The 21,406-nt window shown below is 41.0% G+C and overlaps 1 protein-coding gene across 1 annotated transcript in view; it reads left to right on the top strand.

Annotated features, from left to right (window-relative positions):
- fstl5 (follistatin-like 5) overlaps positions 1–21,406 on the top strand; it is a 502,898-nt gene that overhangs the window by 349,628 nt on the left and 131,864 nt on the right. The window contains exon 6 of the mRNA XM_059964959.1: positions 11,841–12,002. Coding sequence (XP_059820942.1) covers positions 11,841–12,002 — 162 coding nt within the window. The remainder of the gene's footprint in view (positions 1–11,840; positions 12,003–21,406) is intronic.

Below are 21,406 nucleotides of genomic sequence, written 5' to 3'. Positions count from 1 at the left end.
GATCTGAATGACTCAAATGTTAATATCCCATTGAAGTTGAGTTAAGCTCCAAGATGCAAACATCTAGAGTTAAACATTTCTACAATCCTATGTACAAAATATTTCAATTAAGTAGAGTAATCTCTGTTAAAAGGAGCATTAAAAGGCTCCTCACAAATATTGGCAAGAGCCTTTTCTCTGATGGAACTGAATTTATTTTGCATTTGAATGCAGCTAACTGTAGAGCTTTATTAACATCTTCAGTTGATCATACCATAACTCTTTCACCAGCTTGGTATTTTAGTAATTTAATGAATTGAATTTTGAAGCAAAAGCCTTTTGTTGAAGATGACATTGACATTGAAATCTGGTTATATTAATAAAGAAATGAAAGTTTCTAATTTGAAGATAATTCTGATTCATATTCTCTCAGCAAAGCTTCTAAAGTTGTGCTCCTATGAATTATAATGGATTCCTTATTTCTATGATATACTGTATGCATTTAGAGGTTTTATACATTTTTCTTTCATATAATTTCTGATCCTTGTCTTCATTATGATAAGTCTCCTTTAGACTTACTTATTTTCTATGGAGTTCAGTTGTATTTTATTTAAAACAGATTTATGTAAGAATATCAATATTCCACCGTTAAATATTTATTTCCATCAAAAAATTGAAAGTCATTTTGGCAAAAGGGTTTCTAAAAATTTCTGAGCAACAAATGAAAATCTCAAAGCCATGGGATACGTCCAGTAACCAATGGACGATGTCATTGTCTTTTGGAGCCATTAAGCTGAGTTAATAGACAAGAGACATGATGTTTTGTGGACTGTAGTTTTGATGGTCTCTGGATCAAAGACTCTTTGAGAGGAGTCTCTGCTGTTGCTTGCATGGTGGGGAGGTGGGGGTGGCCAGTGCTTCTGCCAGCATGAATGGGAGGGTCAATGCATTTGCCACTGCTCATGCAAAATGACAGGGAGGGGGATTTCAAGGCGTTGATGTTTCTGTCAATCATTCAATGTGGTTCTTGTTTTGTGGATGTCCGTGAACAGTACGAATTTTGGGTTGGATTACTGCATACGTTGTCTGATATTAAATGAACCTTTGAATACACTCATCATACAATGAAAAGTGTTTGTGCTGTGAATAATATTAATGGGAATCTAGTAAAAGCACCAAAGAACTGCAGATGAGTATTAGATGAAGTTGTCTTGTTTAGGTCTGCCTTACTGCACACATTTCAGGGATGAACAATTCATTTAAATGATATAATGATTTACAGAAATATATATTTTCTAAGTGATTGAATACAATAATTAAATGCGAAGACCGAAAATGTGATACAATATTGTCCCAAGGATGATATCCATAGCATGCATTATTATAGAAAATGTATCTCCCAGTCAAGGTGGTGCTGAGCTGCAGTCTCCTTCAAGGTCATGGCTCAAACATCTTCTTCTTCTCCATTACTGACTGTTATGCTGCTGCTGTTTAACGCAACATTGAAGGTCCTCCATCTCTAGCAGTGTTTAGGGCTTCCTCCATTGTGCCAGTGGCTTCCTCTCGGTTTTCACTTCAAGCACATCCTGGGAGAGACTCAGGAATACTGCCACACTTGGACGCAGAAGAATGCTTCATTGCTGTTTCCATAACAATTTTGTTTTACCAATCAGGGTTGTTAGTCCTGAGCTAAACCCACAAATCTGGAGAACCAATCTTAGTTTGTTGTCTACCCTCGGACCTGTTTGGCATGGGTGATCTTACCAAGAGCCAAAGCATAAAGCCCCGACTCTAGCCACCATAATTGTCTGGGTCTTTGAGACAGACAAGCCTCCAAACCCAACAAGGTTGTGGTCCTCTGAGGTGGCTAAACCTTAGTTGATCTTTAAGTTCAAAGGGATGATTTTTGGGACAGGGAGAGGAATTAGGGGTTAGGTGAAGGTTCAGACCCAGGTATGTGAGGGAATTAGAGAGGTCAAATCAGAGTCTAGGCCTCCAATCGGTGTACGACTGCCAGCAACATGGATGGGTAACAAAGGACACCTGTGGTCAGATATCAGGCCAGCCGACCAGCAGGAACAAGGGCTGGTGCCCTCTTCCCTCAGGTCAGTGGGTAATCAGTGGATTTCAGGATCAGAATTCTGAGCAGGCATGAGGTCCAGAGACCCCCTGGGTAGATCAGTAGGTAAGGTCAAGATTAATGTGCGGGATCCCATCATTGGCAAGTCCAGAGTTCAAAACCTGGAGTTCAAAGTCCTCATTCAGGTACATACTTGTCATCATTGGTGAGCCCTGGGATCAACAATGAAGATCAAAGCCCTATTGATTGGAGGTCAAGGCACAATGGCTGAAGCCCTTCCCACATGCCCACTGGGAAGTCAAAGGCTGATTATTTGCAAATCAACAAGTCCCATGGAAACTGTAGGCTCAGAGATGGCCTGTCCTGAGGTTTGAGGATCATCTATGTGCATATGGGTGAGTAGGCAGTAGGGGAATAAAGGGCTTGTTTTGTTGCTGTTGCTTGTGTGTACTGCAAACATGGTGCATGTTCTGTGTTTTCATTGGAATGCGGGGCGACACTTGTGGGCTGCCCCCAGCACATCCTTAGGTTGTGTTGGTTGTTGACACAAACATCACATTCCACTGTATATTTCGGTATATATGTGATAAATAAATGCATCTAAATCTGATTTGAGATTTTTTTCTCACAATTCAGGTCAGTGCAATATTTTAAAAGTTGTTCTGTTCTATGCATTCACAGCTTTCCGGTATTTTTGACAACTTGGCTCTAGAATTAAGACGTTGTGCTTGTCTACATGCAGACACTTTGAAACCACAGTTACATTTTCTACCAGTAGACCACAGGAACAGACCCTTCATCCCACAATGTTGTGTCAAACCAATTAAATTTAGCAATCAAATGGCTAACAAAACTAATCTCTTCTGTCTATGTCCTTCCATTTTCCTCACATCATGTGCCTATCTAAACATTTCTTAAAATTCACTAATGTATCTGCCTCTACCACCACTCCAGACTGTGCATTCTAGGCACCCACTCCTCTGTGTAAAAAAAAACTTGCCCCTCACATCTCCTATGAAATTATCCCCTCCCACCAGGCATTAGACATTTCAACCTTGGGCTGGAATTTTCTACCAGGATCACCACAGAGCTACTACAAAATTGCACTTCCCATTTTTTTTTACTTTTTATCTTCTACCATAACTCAGAATGTATAAATTGTATTCCAGTACAGTTTTTTTTGTACCTTATTAAAGCAGCCACTGTAAAAGAAAGTACTTTTCTCATAATTATAGGTTTGGCTCAGAGATAGTTCAATTTATTTGATGTTTTTTTTTGTTTGTTAGGTTTTTTTTGGTTTATACAGTTCTGTTTAGGAGTTGAATTATACATTGCTATCATTAGTGTAATGAAGTACCACACACTGTAATGATCACACAAAGATGATACTCTCAGCAAAATCTGACTAAGCTATTTATGTAAAATAAAAAATAACCTATATTTAGGTTGATCATAAAAATTAGCAACTTAATGACTCCTCTTAAATTCTGCAACTCTTCTGGAAAGAATCTTCCCTACAACTTGCAATGGCCCCAAATCACAAGCTATTATAAGCAGTATATAGTATTAATGGTAAGACTCTTGGCAGTGTGGAGGATCAGAGGGATTTTGGGGTCCAAGTCTATAGGTCGCTTAAAGCAGCTGTGCAGGTTGTCTCCATGGTTAAGAAGGCATACGTATTGGCCTTCATCAATCATGGAATTGAATTTAGGAGCCGAGAGGTAACGTTGCAGCTATACCGGACCCTGGTCAGACCCCACTTGGAGTACTGTGCTCAGTTCTGGTCACCTCACTACAGGAAGGATGTGGAAACCATAGAAAGGGTGCAGAGGAGATTGACAAGGAAGTTGTCTGGATTGGAGAGCATGCCTCATGAGAATAGGTTGAGTGAACTCGGCCTTTTTTTCCTGGAGCTATGAAGGATGAGAGGTGACCTGATAGAGGTGTACAAGGTGATGAGAGACATTGATTATGTGGATAGTCAAAGGCCTTTTCCCAGGGTTGAAATGGTTGCCACAAGAGGACACAGGTTTAAGGTGCTGGGGAGTAGTTTCAGAGGAGATGTCAGGGGTAAGTTTTTTACTCAGAGAGTCATGAGTGCATGGACTGGGCTGCCAGCGGCAGTGTTGGAGGCAGATACAATAGGGTCTTTTAAGAGACTTTTGGATAGGTACATGGAGCTTAGAAAAATAGAGGGCTATGGGTAAGCCTAGTAATTTCCAATGTAGGGACATGTTCGGCACAACTATTTGGGCTGAGGAGCCTGTATTGTGCTATAGGTTTTCTATGTTTCTATTCTGCGCTTGGACTCTTTCACAGGACATCTCCAAAGGTGCTAAGCTAGTCAATCATTCCCTCATTCCCATGTTGGAAACATTGCCCCTGTTTCCTATCCTAGGAACAAAGTACAGAAGCCTGAAGGTACACACTCAGCGATTCAGTAACAGCTTCTTCCCCTCTGCCATCTGATTTCTGAATCGATATTGAACCCATGAGCACTGCCTCACTATTTTTTTTATTTCTATTTTTTGAACTACTTATTTTATTTAGCTATTTAATATAAATTGATAAATTGCTGCTACCTTATTCCCCTTCTCTACTATACCAAGCTTGTCACCATTCAACTCCTGTACTGATCCTCTGTTTCTGTTCCTCTTCTGTTGTTGTCATATCCCCTTCCATGCTTTCTCCTAACTTTAGCTTGTTGGTAAGAGCCATCCCTTACTTACTGATCATGTATTTAGCATTCTGCTTTCTTTCCTTGCTTTTGTTCTAGCTGGTACCATAATTGGTTCTCCTTCTCTTGTCATTCTTCTCTTCTGTTTCAAAACTCCTGGCATTACCCACATCCTTTTAAATATATCCTCAACACTACTGACCATGTAAATGACCAGGCGCCTCCTACCCCTTTGTCTTGTCCAGAAGCTCAAATGTGTTGTTGCTCCATGCCCATCTTTCCCACAAATTTCAGTCTGGCTTCCTGTCATTAAGCTTCTGCATTGGAGCAGCCCCAGTCGAAATCTTCAACGGCATTCCGTCTTCATCTCTCTGTATGTTATTCCATGTTACATCATACACAGGACTGCAATCAACTTATAAATATGTGCTCATGAAATCTAACTCTGTTACGCCATTGATTAGACAAGTTAAAAAGTAGCAGTCTGCTATCCTAGAGTATAGAGAATAGGAATGAAAACCCAAGAATCTTTCTCACATTCAGCCAGTCCTCTATAGAGCTTCCAAATGCCATAGGACTGAAGGAAGCCAGATATCTAGAGGAGACCACAAGAACAGTTGCACAAACAGCAAGATCAGAGGAAACCGATAATCAGTGTAAGAATGTTGTTTGGTTAATAAATATTGTGAAAAGCAGCAGGGAATACTGCTCACTACCACTTCCAGATAATGTGGCAAGCACCACTTGAAAGACTAGAAAGGATCTTTGTTTAACTATTCATTTCAAGAATGGTACTTATAATCATCTGGTAGTGTACTGGAACACTAGTGAAAGATTTGTACTCAATTCTCGAAAATGACATTGAAACACCCAACCTTCTGACTCAGAAGTAGAATGCTGGCTTACAACCAAATGAACTAGGGTCTTTAAAGAAATTCAGTGACATGGTGGAATTATAGATACTCCTTCCACTGGGGAAGTTTAAGATGCACTTGCATTTATCAGTAATCTTCAGGTTGGAATGGCTTAATAGATTTCTTGAAATTGAGTGCTCTACAAGAACTGCAGGATAGGAAGCACTGAGCTATATGTTTCAATGGCAGTCCTCTCATACATAAAAAGCACTTTAAAATAAAAATCTTGCAAAGTGTAACATTGTTCTAAGCTACTTAAAAGGCAGCACGAGTTGATTGAATTACTCTCTGAAGCCTCAGTTAGCAGATAGGAGATTGTGGGTCCCTGTCATACCATGGTTGCAGTTAATAATGAAGGTAGCATTGCATTTTGAAGCTGAATATCATTGGTGATTTTTTTCTGCTACATCTTCAAGCAGCAAAAATTTGGAAGTGGCAAAGTTTAACATTAGAGATTATGCCAACAACATTGTCCTTGAAGAAAAAGACTTTGTTACTACACTTTTTCTAAAGGTCAGACTTCAGAAGCAATCTGTACTGCAATTACCAAGCAGATACATGGAACAATTGAGCCACTGTGAAGTGAAGTGACAAGAATACATAATATAACTTGCTTGTCTCTAAAGTCATTGGAATCACCCTCTGGTCCTTGCTTCCCTGTCCATAGCCAATGAAGCATGAATAAAGTCCTCATAGTATGCTTGACGCTTCTGCTGAAATTTATCTAGAAACACTAGCTCACAAAAACCACCTCTGGTAGCATGGTCAGTTCCGTGGAGGACACTCTGATAACGCATCATCACATTTGCTGAAAATAACCACTTTTACTATTTTATAGATAGTTTGAAAACTATTGCATTTAGAATAAAATTTCTGGCATTTTGAATATTCTGTAATACAAGAATCAAACTGGGTTGACCAACTTCCACACCTCATTATTGATCTAGAATCTTTAGTTATTATTAGAATAATTTTTGAACTTCAGCATGAGTTGGTTTTGTAAAATTATACTACTCCGAGTGGAAATAAAATGCAAATATGGCCAAATATTCTTTACCATTCAGTCTTCAATCAGAATATCCTCCTCCACTCCACAAGATCACATTTGCATTTAGCACCAACTCTAAATCAACACTTTAATATCTTATTCTCAAAGTATAGTTAGCTCAATACTCTGAGTAGGTAAAACAATAGATTGACATATCACTCCTAGCTGTGACAGGGAGACCAGCTCTGGAATTTTCAGCAATATAACTGTGAATTAACACTCACCTTTCAATTTACGAATCTTAACAAAAATTAAATCCATTTAGATGGGGGGAGGGACTTTGTTTTGTTGTGACCTTCATTTGTTCAAATGCATGTTCATTACAGAAACATGTCATTTGAATAATAGATAGAGATAAAATCTCCAATTATTTAGCTAAAAAGATCTAATTAATTATCTTCTGCAAAGGCTGCCATCCAATTGATTTTAGATGCAAAGAGGTGAGCTGTGATTGACCATGTCACTGTTCTGTCAATACTAATACCCAACAAGAGAAAATTGGCAGCTGATAATTGTAGAAAGAAATTATTTTTATGTTCATTCCTTAACCACACTTATGAAGTTAATTCCCAAATTAATTTTGTTTGAATTAGCATTATAATTGGTTATAAAATAAAACTGGAATTGCATTTGATGACAGTTATGGGTGTTAATTGGCTGAAGGTATATTTGAAACATTCTGCTCCTTATTGTAAAGTGTAACTACAAAATCAATATTTGTCTGCCCTATAATGTGTAGTACCATTTTCAAAACCGAATCATAGAGCATTAGAGGAAACTGATGGTACATACTTCACTTACTTGCTTCAAAAATTATAATCTTGAAAAAGAAAATCAATAAGCTGTAAAAAGAAAAAAAATAAGTGATTATTTCTGACAAGTTTAGTACTTAATGCCCAACCCAGAATGGCCATGAAAAGGTACTGTTTCAACCTTCTCAGCCCTCCACCTGATCAAAGCACTTCTCGATGCTGTTAAGTAGAGTGGTCCATGATTTTGATCAAATTGTTAAGTATTTCCAAGCCATGGTGGTACATTACAGAGGAACAATGGCAGATTGTGGTGTTTCTTTGTGCCTGTAGCCTTTGTCCTTCCAAGTGATAGCAACCAACAGATGCCACTGTAAAAAAGGCCATCAGGAGTTGCTGCAGTATATTGTGTGGATATAGGCAGCATCAATGGAAATAAATAAATAGTTGACGCTTCAGGCTGAGACTCTCCTTCAGGACTGGACAGGATGGGGTAAGAAGTCAGTCCTGGCAACATCCTCATAAATATTTTCTGCGCCCTTTCCAGTTTAACCATATCTCTCCTATAGCTAGATGCCCACAGCATTCCAGGTGCAACCTCACCAATAACATAAACAACTAAAACATAATGTCCCAGCTCCTATACTCAGCGCCCGGACAGATAAATGCCTTTTACATCACCCAGTATACCTTGATGCTGCTTTCAATGACATGCAAGTGTCCATAGTGAACAAATATATTTTGACTTCAGAGTGGAAAGATGGCCGTTGATAAAGCAAATAAATACCCAAGTATTTCCTGCACTGATGTCCTTCAGCTACCATTATGGCTTGAACTGCCACAGTTCCCTTCTGAGCTAGGTGTGACTCCAGACATTGGAACATCCTTCTCCTGATCCCAATTGACCTCACTGCATTCAATAGCAGTGTCATTAAAGTTCTTTGAAAGTACGACTACACAGCATTCTATAACTGTGGCATTAGAAAGAGAAGTCAATATATTAGTCCATATCAGGCCAGTTGTTCAAGAGCTTAACGTGGAGAATTTTGAAGTACTAATATGAAAATTGGTGACATCATAAAAAACAGTTTTCTGCCTCAAAGTTCATAGGTTAATGAGTCAGAAATAGCGTTCTGTCACATGCGAGGATGACATTGTGAAGAAAAACTTACAAATTTGGACCTGTTCTCAGAGGTGGCAAGCTTGTGCAATCCCCAATTTTTACAGGCCAAAGTTGATAAAAGATATTCAAAGAAAGCAAAATTTAAAAAAAAAAGCCCTTAGAGTTGCAGTACTGTTGGTAAACATGAGTTTTGGATGTAGCAATCTGTCAACAAGAATGGAAATTAAACTGCACTACCATTTCATTAAATTGACAATTGATCAGCATACTGACTACAGCTCAGTGTTTAACACAATCATTCCTACAATTCTGATCAAAAGCTCCAGAACCTGTCCCCTGTACCTCCCTTTGCAACTAGATCCTCAGCTTCCTAGGCAGAAAACCACAATCTGTGAGGATTGGAAATATCATCTCCAACTCACTAACAGTCAACACTGGCCACCACGGGAACGTGTGCTTAACCCACTCGCTCTACACTTACGACTGCATGGCCAGGCACAGCTCCAGTGCCATCTATAAATTTTCTGATGATACAACCATCATTGGCAGAATTCCAGATGGTGACAAGAACTGGCTGAGTGGCATTGCAGCAACAACCTTGCTCTCAACATCAATAAGACCAAAGAACTGATTGTGGACTTCAGAAAGGGTAAGACAAAGGAACACACATCAGTCCACATAGAGAGATCAGAAGTGGAAAGAGTCAGCAACTTCAATTTCCTTTCTGCCAACATCTCTGAGAACCTAACCTGAAGTCAACATATTGATGCAGTTACAAAGAAGGCAGAACAGTGGCTATATCTCATTAGGAGTTTGAAAAGATTTGATATGTCACCTAAAACACTTGCAGTGTCTACAAATGTACCATGGATAGCATTTTAAATGGCTGCATCACTGTACAGTAGGTATGGTGGAGGGGGGGGGGGGGGGGGTGGTAGTGTGGGGGTGGCTACTGCACAGGATCGAAGTAACCTGCAGAGAATTGTAAACTTAGTCAGCTCCATCATGGGCTTTAACCTCCATAGTATCCAGGACATCTTCAAAGAGCAGTGCCTCAGAGAGGCGCCGAACATCATTAAGGATCTCCATCACCCAGGACATGCCCTCTTCTCAATGCTACCATCAGGAACGAAGTACAGGAGCATGAAGGCACACACTCAACAATTCAGGAACAGCTTCTTCCCCTCTGCCCTTTGACTTCTGAATAGACATTGAACCCATGAATACTACCTCACTACTTTTTATATATTTCTATTTTTGCTCTATTCATTTAAGTTAATTATTTAATATATATTATAGATACTTAAGTAATTCAGTTTTTTTTCTATTATTGTGTATTGCATTGTTCTGCTGCTGCAAAGTTACCAGATTTCACAGCTTATGCAGGTGACATTAAATCTCATTCTGATTCTGAATATCCCTTCCTAACAAATGTGCAAAAGCGTGAAAAGACCCAATAAGTGATTAGGAGTGGAAAACGCATGAGCAGAGGAAGAAGAGCTGAGAAAATGATAGCAAAGATGGGAAATATTTTTCTGCATCTTTAGTAATATGAAGCACAAGATGTTGCTTATTGGACGTACCATTTTATAACAGCAAGAGCACTTCCTACCTATTGCACAATGCATAGTGTTGTTACTGCATTAGTTCCAATGGCTACATCAGAGGACTGAAGTAAATAATCAAGTTGTTGCACCTCAAATCCAGAATTCCAGAGTTTTTATTTCTTTCCTTCTGTGTGAAACAAACCACAACTTCCTGAGGTGCAACTTAAATCCTGAAGCATGGTGGTTAGCTCTCAATGCATCTGCTTCACAGCATTTGGGACACAATTTCAATCCTCGACTTGGGTGCTGTCTGTGTGCAGTTTGCACTTTCTCCCCTTCAGCAAAGAGAATTTTCTCCCACATCCTGAAAAGCTGTTGAAAGTTTAATTTAATGCTGCAGTGAAGTGGCAAAAGAATCTAAAAAAATTAGTGGATCCCCTAGTGGGTGATCATATATACATATATCCTTCTGTCTTTTAAATAAATCAGACATTTTGCTCATCCCACACTCACAATGAGTAGTAGGGCACTGAAGAATGTGGAAGAAGGGAGGGATCTGGGAATGCAGATCTATAATTCAGTGAAAGAGACATCACAGGTAGGATCATAAAGAAAGTTTTTGGCATATTGGGCTTCATAAATCAAAGTACTGAATACAGGAGTTGGGATATTATGTTGAAGGCATTAGTGAGGCCTAATTTGGATTATTATGTGCATTTTTTGTAATTTACCTGCAGGAAAGCTATAATTAAGATTGAAAGAGTGCAGAGAAAATTTACAAGGATGTTGCCGAAACTGGAGGGCCTGAGTTTTTGGGAATGGCTGAATAGGTTAGGCCCTTATTCCCTGGAGTATAGGAAAATGAAGGGAGATTTGATTGCGGTGTACAAATTATGGGTGGCATAGATAGGATAAAAGCAGACAGGCTTTTTTCCATTGAGGATGGGTGACACTAGACTAGTGATTATGGGTTAAAGCTGAAAGATCAAAAGTTAAGAGAAACATGTGGTTTGGAATTACTTCAATCAAAGGTGGTGAAGCTGTGGAATGAGCTGCCAGCAAAAGTGGTAGATGTGGGTTCAGTTTAAACATTTAGAGAAATTTGGATAGGAATATGGATGGGAGGGATATGGTGGGCTATAGTCTGGTGCAGATTGATGGGACTAGGCAGATCAATGGTTAGGCATGGACTAGATGGACTGAAGGGCCTGTTTCCGTGCTGTAGTGCTGTATGACTTAATGGCTCTATGACCCAACCCCTTCACTCTCGAGGCACTGTTCCTCCTGTATCTTCAGGAGGTGTAACACTTATCCTTATATTACCAGCCAGGGCCTTAAACTACCCTTCCAGCTGAGACAGTCTCTCACACACACACCCTCCAGTGTTATTCATTGCAACAGATGCTTGCTTGTGACCGAGCAACTAGTTACTGTTTGCCATTCTCCTTCTTGTACTTGGTTGAAATTAATAGAAATTCTCAAAAACTCAACAATGACGAAACCAATTCAACTACCCACAGAGGACATCTATAACAAACCCAATAGCACCAATATTAGTAACCACCAGGTTAGATAAAATATGGCCTTGTGTTCTTCAGAATTCAGTTTGATCATCTTGCCTATGGCATTTTACCGTCATAGTCTTACAATGAACAATATTCCATTAATTATTTCAATACTGCATTGGAAGCTCTGAATTGTATTTTTTGATCTTTTTTGACAGTGCCTCCAGTTATTAGGGTTTACCCCGAGAGTCAAGCTCGTGAGCCAGGTGTGACCGCAAGTCTCAGATGTCATGCTGAAGGCATTCCGAATCCCATGATCAATTGGTTGAAAAATGGAGTTGACATTATGCCCAAACTGTCAAAGCAGCTTACTCTGCAAGGTAATACTGCACTCATGTCTATAAATACTTAACTTGTAACAAGGAATGTTTGTTTATCAAATGATATAAAATACTAGAAGTATTGCATGGAATACAGGAACCTTGAAAACAGACACGCTGTTTATTTAGAAAATGTAAAATCTTGAGGTCTTTATATTAATCTGGTATAGTATTAGTATGTAGTTTTTATGCATCTTTTTGTTTTCCTTTTGTTAACATTTTAAGATACTTCATCCCACCTACTTGAACAGCTTTGTGATCTTGGAAAAAGGTTTCAGCCCATGAAGGATATTTCAAAACCTTGGCAGAGTTAATATCTGTTCTTGTTGCTTTCTGCAGAACTCGGGAGTATCTCAGAATGATTTATCAATCTCTACTCTATTTATAACTCTAATGCAGTAATTTTCCTATCATTGTGTTTCCCAACACATTATTTCTCAATCTTCAGTGCTTCCCCGCTGCTCTGAATTTAATTTCAGTATTATAGAACTTACCAAAAAATAGCATGCCAGGCAAAGAGATAAATTGCACATTCCAAAAATAAAGTTCTTTTCAAAGAAACTTATTTGATAGGATTTCTGCTCCTATCTAAGATTGAGAAGGCATCAAGTCAAGATCAGACAATTAGACAACTAGTTATCACACACAAAATGCTGGAGGAACTCTGCAAGTCAAGCAGCATCTATGGAAAAGAGTACAGTCAATATTTTGGGCCAAGACCCTTTTGGCAATCCTGCCGAAAGGTCTAAGCCCAACATGTCAACTGTACTTTTTTCCATAGATGCTGCCTGGCCAGCTGATGTTCCTTGGATTTGCAGCATCCTCAGAATTTCTCTTGTTTGTAACTAGTTATCCTTACAGTTCAACTACCAGCAAGCTTGATGGGCTGAATATTGGGTAGGGTTTGGAAGTAAGTTACCAATCTTTTCTGAGTTATTAATAGCTATGCAGAGTTATAGAAACATGAATAACAGTCATATCCTGCAAGACTCGGTGATGCTTTGTAGGCATCAAATATCAATACTAACTATTCTATTAATTACACCTTTTGTGGACTATGATCACTGCAACCACATCCTACTCTTTGCGAGCTGTGCTTTCAAATCGTCTGCACGGTCTTGCATTTCTGTGGTATCCTGAAAGACTCAGTGAACCGGACTCTCAAGAATGCAGGTACTGTCACAGCTGCCAATGCTGGACTGGACTTTGGGCCAAGTTGAAGTGGCAGAGCCTGGGCCCGAGAGCACGAAGGAACTAACGTTCAGCCATTACTGGAATGGACGAGGGGCCGGGTTGAATCAGCAGGATCCGGGCCCATGAGCGAAAATCAAATCAACATTTGGTTGACTTAAATGCTGACCAAGATTAAAAAGCTCAAGGCTGAGAGCAAAGGATGAGCCGATGCTCAGCTCACTATCTTGTGAGGCTTTATTCACCTCAGCGCTGAAGTGACTCTGCAGTTGTGGCCTGCAGTCATCAGCGCTCACCTCAGTGCCAAACTGTCTTCGTGGATGTGGCCTGCAGCCATCGGGCTCCTAAACCAACTTCACTCACCTGAGCACTGAGCTGTCTTCATGGCTATGGTCCTGCTATCAGGGTCTCTCTGGATAATGTTCTGTGCTATTTGTTTACTTTTTTATCACTGTGTGAGTTGTTCTTTTTTATGCTCGTTGATTGTTTGACGGTCTTTGTTGTGTGGGTTTTAATGGGTTTAATTGTGTTTCTTTGCCTGCAAGAAGATGAATCTCAAAGTTGTTTATAGTATGAATAATTAAATAATAAATGTAATTTGAATTCAAAGTTTGAACTCCAGGAAATTAACATTTCTCATTGGTGAGGTGATATTTCCAGTTACTCAAGTGCCCATTCTTTCCCTTAGCAAAATAATCTGGTGCCGTTGATGACTTTTGAGCAATCATGGTACAACTCGCAATAAATCATTTCATTTACATCTGATTTGTGCCTTGTGGATAACAAAAAAAAAGTTTTTAGGTGTCAGGAGATGAATCATTTGCCTCAAGACATTCAGCTTTTTGCAAAACTATCTATTTATGTGGCTAATTCAACTGAATTTCTGCTGGGAGGTGACCCTGGAGGATATGGGTCGTGGCAGATTCAATAATGGAGATGCCATAGTCAGTGAGGTGGCGAATCTGTGTTTAAGTCCATGTTTAGTTGTCATTCAACCGCACATTAATACTCAAGAATACAGTCAGAAGAAACAGCGTTACTCTGGGTCCAAGGTGCAACTCAGCAAAAGGCACAGAGCACATCTAAGATATCAGTAAAATACAGTCACAATAAAATTAAATAGTTCAAGACCCTGAGTAATGAATGCTGCAGCATTCCGCAGTTAAAGCTTGTCTTCTGCCGAGCAAACGCTGGGGCAACTATGACATGTGTGCCGAAGGCAGCTCATGCAGAAAAGTTCATCGACATCGAGCATGCAATGTGACCTTTGATCCTTTTAGCCCCACCCACAATACAAAGATATACACAGGTGATCGTTACGGCCAGATGAATCAGTAAATGGCCCGAAAGCAGTGTGATGTGTTTTACAGGAAGTGTCTTACACTGGCTGTTCTGAAATCCTCACTCACCCCATGATGCACATGAGTATTTGGATAGCAAACAGTTGGGCAGATGGCATTGGCCTCACTCTGCTTATATTCTTTCTTCTGTTGCTTGTGAGTGCACACTGAGTATTCAGTGATGATAATGCTAAATACTGGATGTAGTTTAGTGCCTTCATGAGTATTTATTTTTTATTAGAAATAAAATAAGCATTTTATTTTTGTAAGTGAAACTACATTATTTAAAGTTATTATTGAGATATTTTTTAAATTGTGTAAAGGAAGTGGCCCAATCAGGTAACAAATTCAGGTTGCTGGGTTGAAAGTCAACTGTACCACTGAGGATTGAGAGTAAACCCAATTGCAGAAACCATGAAGCAAACAGGAGGTGATATGGTGATTCAAAAGCAAGTTTCGTTTTCTTTTAGCCAAGATGGGCAAGAAACAGACAACCAGCCCAACTCAAGAATGCAGTAATCCAAACACAAATATAATAATCAAAATTCTTGATGCAATAATAAGACCCAGAAATGGTAGGAATTAAGCAGACATATAAAACACACACAGAAAAGACTCAAAAAAACGCACACAGAGGCTCTTGCTAATTACAAAATCACACTTTAAGACCGATCAAACTAAGGTATAGCGAGCAGTATTTAAATACACAGACAGTATGGGAACATGATCAATAACAAGAGAGTCCAGTTCTGAAAAAACCACTATGCCTGCACCGGCTGACCAGCCTGGAGTCCTAACACTTTTCAACTTGTTCAGAATGTCAGATACACCAGCAAAAACACAGAAATGATGGGAGTAATAGCAGAGACGTTCAAGAGTAATGGATTGAAGGATTTGGCATGATTAAAAAGATGATAAAGCATTATACATTTTATGTTATGAAACAGTGGTGTGCAGGACTTCCTCTGTAAAGCAGCATTATGAAACTGTTCATAAATGGCTTTGAAATAAAGTTAACAAGAACAAAAGTAACACATTTCTTGAGAAATCAACATCAAAATTTTCAGTCGTCAAGTCAAGTCACATTTTATTATCACTTCGACCTTAACTGCTGAAACGAGACAACGTTTTTCAGGACCATGACACAGTACAAAAACTACACTGAACTACACAAAAAAAACACAGAAAAAAAATACTATACCAGACTACAGACCTACCCAGGACTGCATAAAGTGCACAAAACAGTGCAGGCATTACAATAAATAATAAACAGGACAATAGGGTAAGGTGTCAGTCCAGGCTCTGGATATTGAGGAGTCTGATAGCCTGGGAGAAGAAACTGTTACATAATCTGGTTGTGAGAGCCGGAATGCTTTGTTCCCTTTTCCCAGATGGCAGGAGGAAGAAGAGATTTATGTGGGTCCATGGGGTCCTTCATAATGCTGTTTGCTTTGAGGATGCAGCGTGTAGTATAAATGTCTGTAATGGCGGGAAGAGGGACCCCGATGATCTTCTCAGCTGTCCTCACTATCTGCTGCAGGGTCTTGTGATCCGAGATGGTGCAATTTCTGAATCAGGCAGTGATGCAGCTGCTCAGGATGCTCTCAATACAACTCCTGGAGAATTTAATGAGGATGGGGGGTGGGAGATGGACTTTCCTCAGCCTTCACAGAAAGTAGAGACACTACGGGCTGGTGTTGAAGGAACAGGTGAGATTCACCGCCAGGTGAACACCAAGGAATTTGGTGCTCTTAACAATCTCTACCGAGGAGCTATCGATGCTCAGTGGGGAGTATTCGCTCTGTGCCCTCCTGAAGTCAACAACCATCTCTTTTGTTTTGTTCACATTCAGAGACAAGTTGTTGGTTCTGCACAAGTCCGTTAGCCGCAGCACCTCCTCTCTGTAAGCTGACTCATCGTTCTCGCTGATGAGACCCACCACGGTCGTGTCATCAGCGAACTTGATGATGTGGTTTGAGCTGTGTGTTGCAGCACAGTCGTGGGTCAGCAGAGTGAACAGCAGTGGACTGAGCACACAGCCCTGGGGAGCCCCCGTGCTCAGTGTGATGGTGTTGGAGATGCTGCTCCTGATCCAGACTGACTAAGGTCTCCCAGTCAGGAAGTCTAGGATCCAGGTGCACGGGGAGGTGTCCAGGCCCAGTAGGCTCAGCTTTTCAATCAGTTTCTGAGGGATGATTGTGTTAAATGCCGAACTGAAGTCTATGAACAGCATTCGAACGGACATTTTTTTTTTGTCCAGGTGGGTTAGGGCCAGGTGGAGGATGATGGTAATGGTGTCGTCTGTTGAATGGTTGGAACAGTATGCAAGCTGCAGAGGGTCCAGTGAGGGGGGAGCAGGGTTTTGATGTGCCTCATGATGAGCCTCTCGAAACACTTCATGATGATGGATGTGAGTGCAACGGGACGGTAGTCAATGAGTCAGACACTGAAGACTTCTTCGGCACAGGGACAATGGTGGCGGCCTTGAACAACATTGGAACAGTGGCGCTGCTCAGGGAGATGTTGAAAATGTCAGTGGGAACACCTGCTAGCTGATCTGCACATCCTCTAAGCACTCTTCCAGGAATGTTGTCTGGTCCAGCAGCCTTCCGTGGGTTGACCTTGCATAGGGTTCTTCTCATATCGGCCACGGTGAGACACAGCACCTGGTCATTTGTAGGAGGGGTGGACTTCCTCGTTGCCACGTCATTTCCCGCCTCAAAATGGGCATAGGAGTTAGTCAGCACATCTGGGAGGGAGGCATCACCCGCACAGTCAGGTGATGTTGTTGTCCTGTAATTGGCAATGTCCTGGATGTCCTTCCACATGCGCCGCATGTCACCGCTGTCCTGGAAGTAACTGTGGATTAGCTGGGCATGTGCACGCTTTGCCCCTCTGATGGCCTGGGACAGTTTGGCCCTTGCTGTTGTTAAAGCTGCCTTGTCGCCTGCTCTGAGGACAGAGTCGCAGGACCTCAGCAGCGCACGCACCTCTGCAGTCATCCATGGCTTCTGGTTGGCACGTATAGTGATGGTCTTGGACAGAGTAACATCATCAATGCACTTGCTGATGTAGCTGGTCACTGATGCTGTGTACTCCTCTAAGTTGGTAGAGTCGCCATTGGTTGCAGCCTCCCTAAACATGTGCCAGTCAGTGTGCTCAAAGCAGTCTTGAAGAGCAGAGATAGCTCCTACTGGCCAGGTTTTCATCTGCTTCTGAACTGGTCTGGAGCGCCTGACCAGCGGTCTGTATGCTGGGATTAGCATAACAGAGATGTGGTCTGAGTATCCGAGGTGGGGGCGGGGTTCTGCCCGGTACGCGTCAGGGAAGTTTGTGTAAACCAAGTCCAACGCGTTCTCCCCCCCTCATTGCAAAGTCCACATACTGATGAAATTTGGAGGGCACTGACTTGAGGTTTGCATGGTTAAAATCTCCGGTGACAATAAACAGTCCATCAGGGTGTGCATTCTGCAGTTCACTAATAGCCCCGTACAGTTCACAGAGCGCCTCCTTAGCATTAGCGCTGGGGGGAATGTAGACACTGAATATAAGGACAGAGGTGGCAAATAAAGTGGTCTGCAACAAACTGCCACAAACTACACTAAGGATGAGCAGTGTCTGGAAACCAGCACAGAGTTCTTACACCATTCCATGTTGGTGTAAACACACAAGTCACCACTGTGAGTCTTACCGGAGAGATCTGCATCCCTGTCTGCTTGAAATAAGGTGTGCCCATCCAGCTGAACGGCGGCATCTGAAATTCCAGCAATGAGCCACGTCTCTGTAAAAACATATGCACAGCAGTCTCTGTACTCCCACCGAGTATTTCATTGGAGTCGGATGTAGTCCATTTTATTGTCCAGGGAGCGGACATTATGAGAGCAGAATGGACGGGAGAGCCGGCCGGCTAGGGTTTGCTTTGAGTCTGGCACGGACCTCTGCCTGCTTACCTTGCTTCCGCTTTCTCGCACATCGCTTATGACGTTTCCATCTCCAGCCACCAGCGTCAGGCGACTCCGAGGAATGTGGGCCCGATCCTCTCCACAAGCTGAGGTCACATAATTTAACCAGCAGATCTTCGTGAAGGTTTGTTTTTGGGCAATCTCTGTATCATAGTAGTATCTGGCGATGGTAGATAGCCGCTCTGTTATCCATGTGCCCTAATCAAAAATTGTGTCTCAAACTTAAATTAGAAAATTGAATTAAAGTAACACCAGGTCTGAAAGGCCGTTGCTGCCGTGCTGTGTCGTGTATTCAGGTATTTCTATCCTAGTTATTGGTAGTTTTGAGGCTTCAAAGATTATTGAATAACACAGTGAACTGCTCAATGATGGGGAAAATGTTGAAAAATCATAGCTAAATTGTGCTCCTTGGCTTTTTGACAGTTTTCCAGAAAGAGAACAATATATTAGCGCATTAAGGATTTGCCCGTGAACAGAAACACAGTAAAAGATAGATTATGGAAACAAACTTAACAGACCAACTAACAAACAATGTTAGTTCATGTAAATTTATTTCTATTTGTCTTGATGAAAGCTCTGATATGTGACAGTCAAGAAGGGGAAAGTGGTTAAGGAATCAGTGCATAGTACTCCTGTGGCCATCTGCCTCAACAACAGGTGTATTACTATGGATACTGTTATGGGGGTGGGGAGAGGAAAATCACAGTGGTTGGGACTCTGGCATTGAAGAGAAAAGGGGAGAAGACACATGCTGTGGTGATAGGGGATACATTAGTTAGGAGCTTTGAGCAGAAGAGATTCCCGGATGGTATCTTGTCTTCTGAATTGAGTCCTCACCATTCTTAAGTGGGAGGATGAACAGCCAGAAGTTGTGGACCATGTAGGTACCAATGACATGGGTAGGACGAGTGACAAGGTTCTGCATAGAGAGTTCAGGGAGTTAGGTGCTAAGTTAAAGAGCAGGACCTCCAGGGTCATGAAGTATGAGGAGTTACCATTACTAGAGAGAAGGTTCTTGGGAAACTGAAAGGTATGAAGGTAGATAAGTCACCTGGACCAGATAGTGCATACACAAGGATTCTAAAAGAGGTGACTGAAGAGATCATGAAGGCAATAGTAATGATCTGTCAAGAATCACTAGATTCTGGAATGGTTCTGTAAAACTGGAGAATTGCAAATGTCACTCCGCTCTTCAAGAAGAGGCAGAGATAGAAGAAAAGCAACTAGGACAATCACAAACAAGAGGAAATCTGCAGATACTGGAAATCCAAGCATCACACACAAAATGCTGGAGGAACTCAGCAGACCAGGCAGCATCTATGGAAAAGAATACAGTCAACATTGTGGGCCGAGACTAGAGGCCAGTTAGTTTGAACTCAGTGATTAGGAAGATCTTGGAGTTGATTATCAAGGATGAGGTTTCAAGGTACTTGGAGGTACATGATAAAATAGACTGTTGTCAGCATGGTTTCCTCAAGGGAAAATCCTGGCTAGCAAATCTGTTAGAATGCTTTAAAGAAACAACAAGCAGGAGAATTGACAAAGGAGAATTGGTTGATACTTGGATTTTAAAAAAGGTCTTTCACAAGGTGCCACACATGAGGCTGTTTAATAAGCTATATGCCCATGATATTACAGTAAAAAATAAAGTTAAAGTCTGTTCTGAGCCTTATAGGCTCATCAGACCAGTGTTTATGCTGGTTTCCATGCCGGACTTCCCCCCGGATAGGATGCCAGTCTATCGCAAGGTTAACCCCCAGCATTTTGCCAGTACCCATTTTCAGCTGGGTGGACTGGAGCAGTGTGGTTAAGTGCCTTGCTCAAGGACACAACACGCTACCTCGGCTGGGGCTCAAACTCACGAATTTCAGTTTGCTAGTCCAACGCCTTAACCACTTGGCCACACGCCACAGCACAGTAAAGATTCTAGCATGGATAAAGGAGTGGCTAATTAGCAGGAAGCAAAGAATGGAAATAAAGGTATCCTTTTCTGGTTGGCTGCCGGTGACCAGTGGTGTTCCACAGGGATTTGGGACTGATTCTTTTTATGTTATATGTCAATGATTTGGATAATGGAATTGATGGCTTTATTGCAAAGTTTGTAGATGATATGTAGATAGGTGGAGGGGTAGCTGATTTTGAAGAAGTAAAATGGCTACAGAAGGACTTAGATTAGGAGAATGGGTAAAGAAATGGCAGTTGAAATACAGTGTCAGGAACTGTAAGGTCCTGCACTTTGATAGAAGAAATTAATAGATTGACTATTTTCTAAATGGAGAGAAAATACAAAAAAAACTGAAGCACAAAGTAACTTAGGAGTCCTTGTGCTGGATTCCCTAAAGGTTAATTTGCAGGTTGAGTCGGTGGTAAGGAAGGCAAATGCAATGTTAGCATTCATTTCAGGAGGACTGGAATATAAAAGAAAGCATGTAATTATGAGACTTTATGGAGCATGCCTTAGCATCACTTGGAGTATTGTGAACAGTTTTGGGCCCCTTAACTTAAAAAGGATGTGCTGAAACTGGAGAGGGTTCAAAGAAGGTTTACGAAAATGATTCCAGGATTGAGGAGCGTTTGATGGCTTTGTGCCTGTATTCACTAGAATTCAGAAGAACAAGGGGTGACCTCACTGAAACTTATCGAATGCTAAAAAGGCTTTAATGGAGTGGATACGGAGTGGATGTTCCCTTTGGTGGAAGTGTCTAAGACCAGAGGACATAGTCTCAGAATAAAGGGGTGTCCTTTTAGAACAGAGATGAGGAGGAAGTTCTTTCACCAGAGAGCTGTAAATCTTTGGAATTCATTGCCACAGGCAGTTGTGGAGGCCAAGTCTTTATATATTTAAGTCAGAAGTTTTTTTATTATTATATAAATTTTTATTTGATTTTTAAGATAATTACAGAAATAGAAT

The sequence above is a fragment of the Hypanus sabinus genome, chromosome 3 (genome assembly GCF_030144855.1).
Source record: "Hypanus sabinus isolate sHypSab1 chromosome 3, sHypSab1.hap1, whole genome shotgun sequence".
NCBI lineage: Eukaryota > Metazoa > Chordata > Chondrichthyes > Myliobatiformes > Dasyatidae > Hypanus > Hypanus sabinus.
Note: the sequence above shows the minus strand (reverse complement) of the source record. Positions and strands in the feature narration are given on the sequence as shown.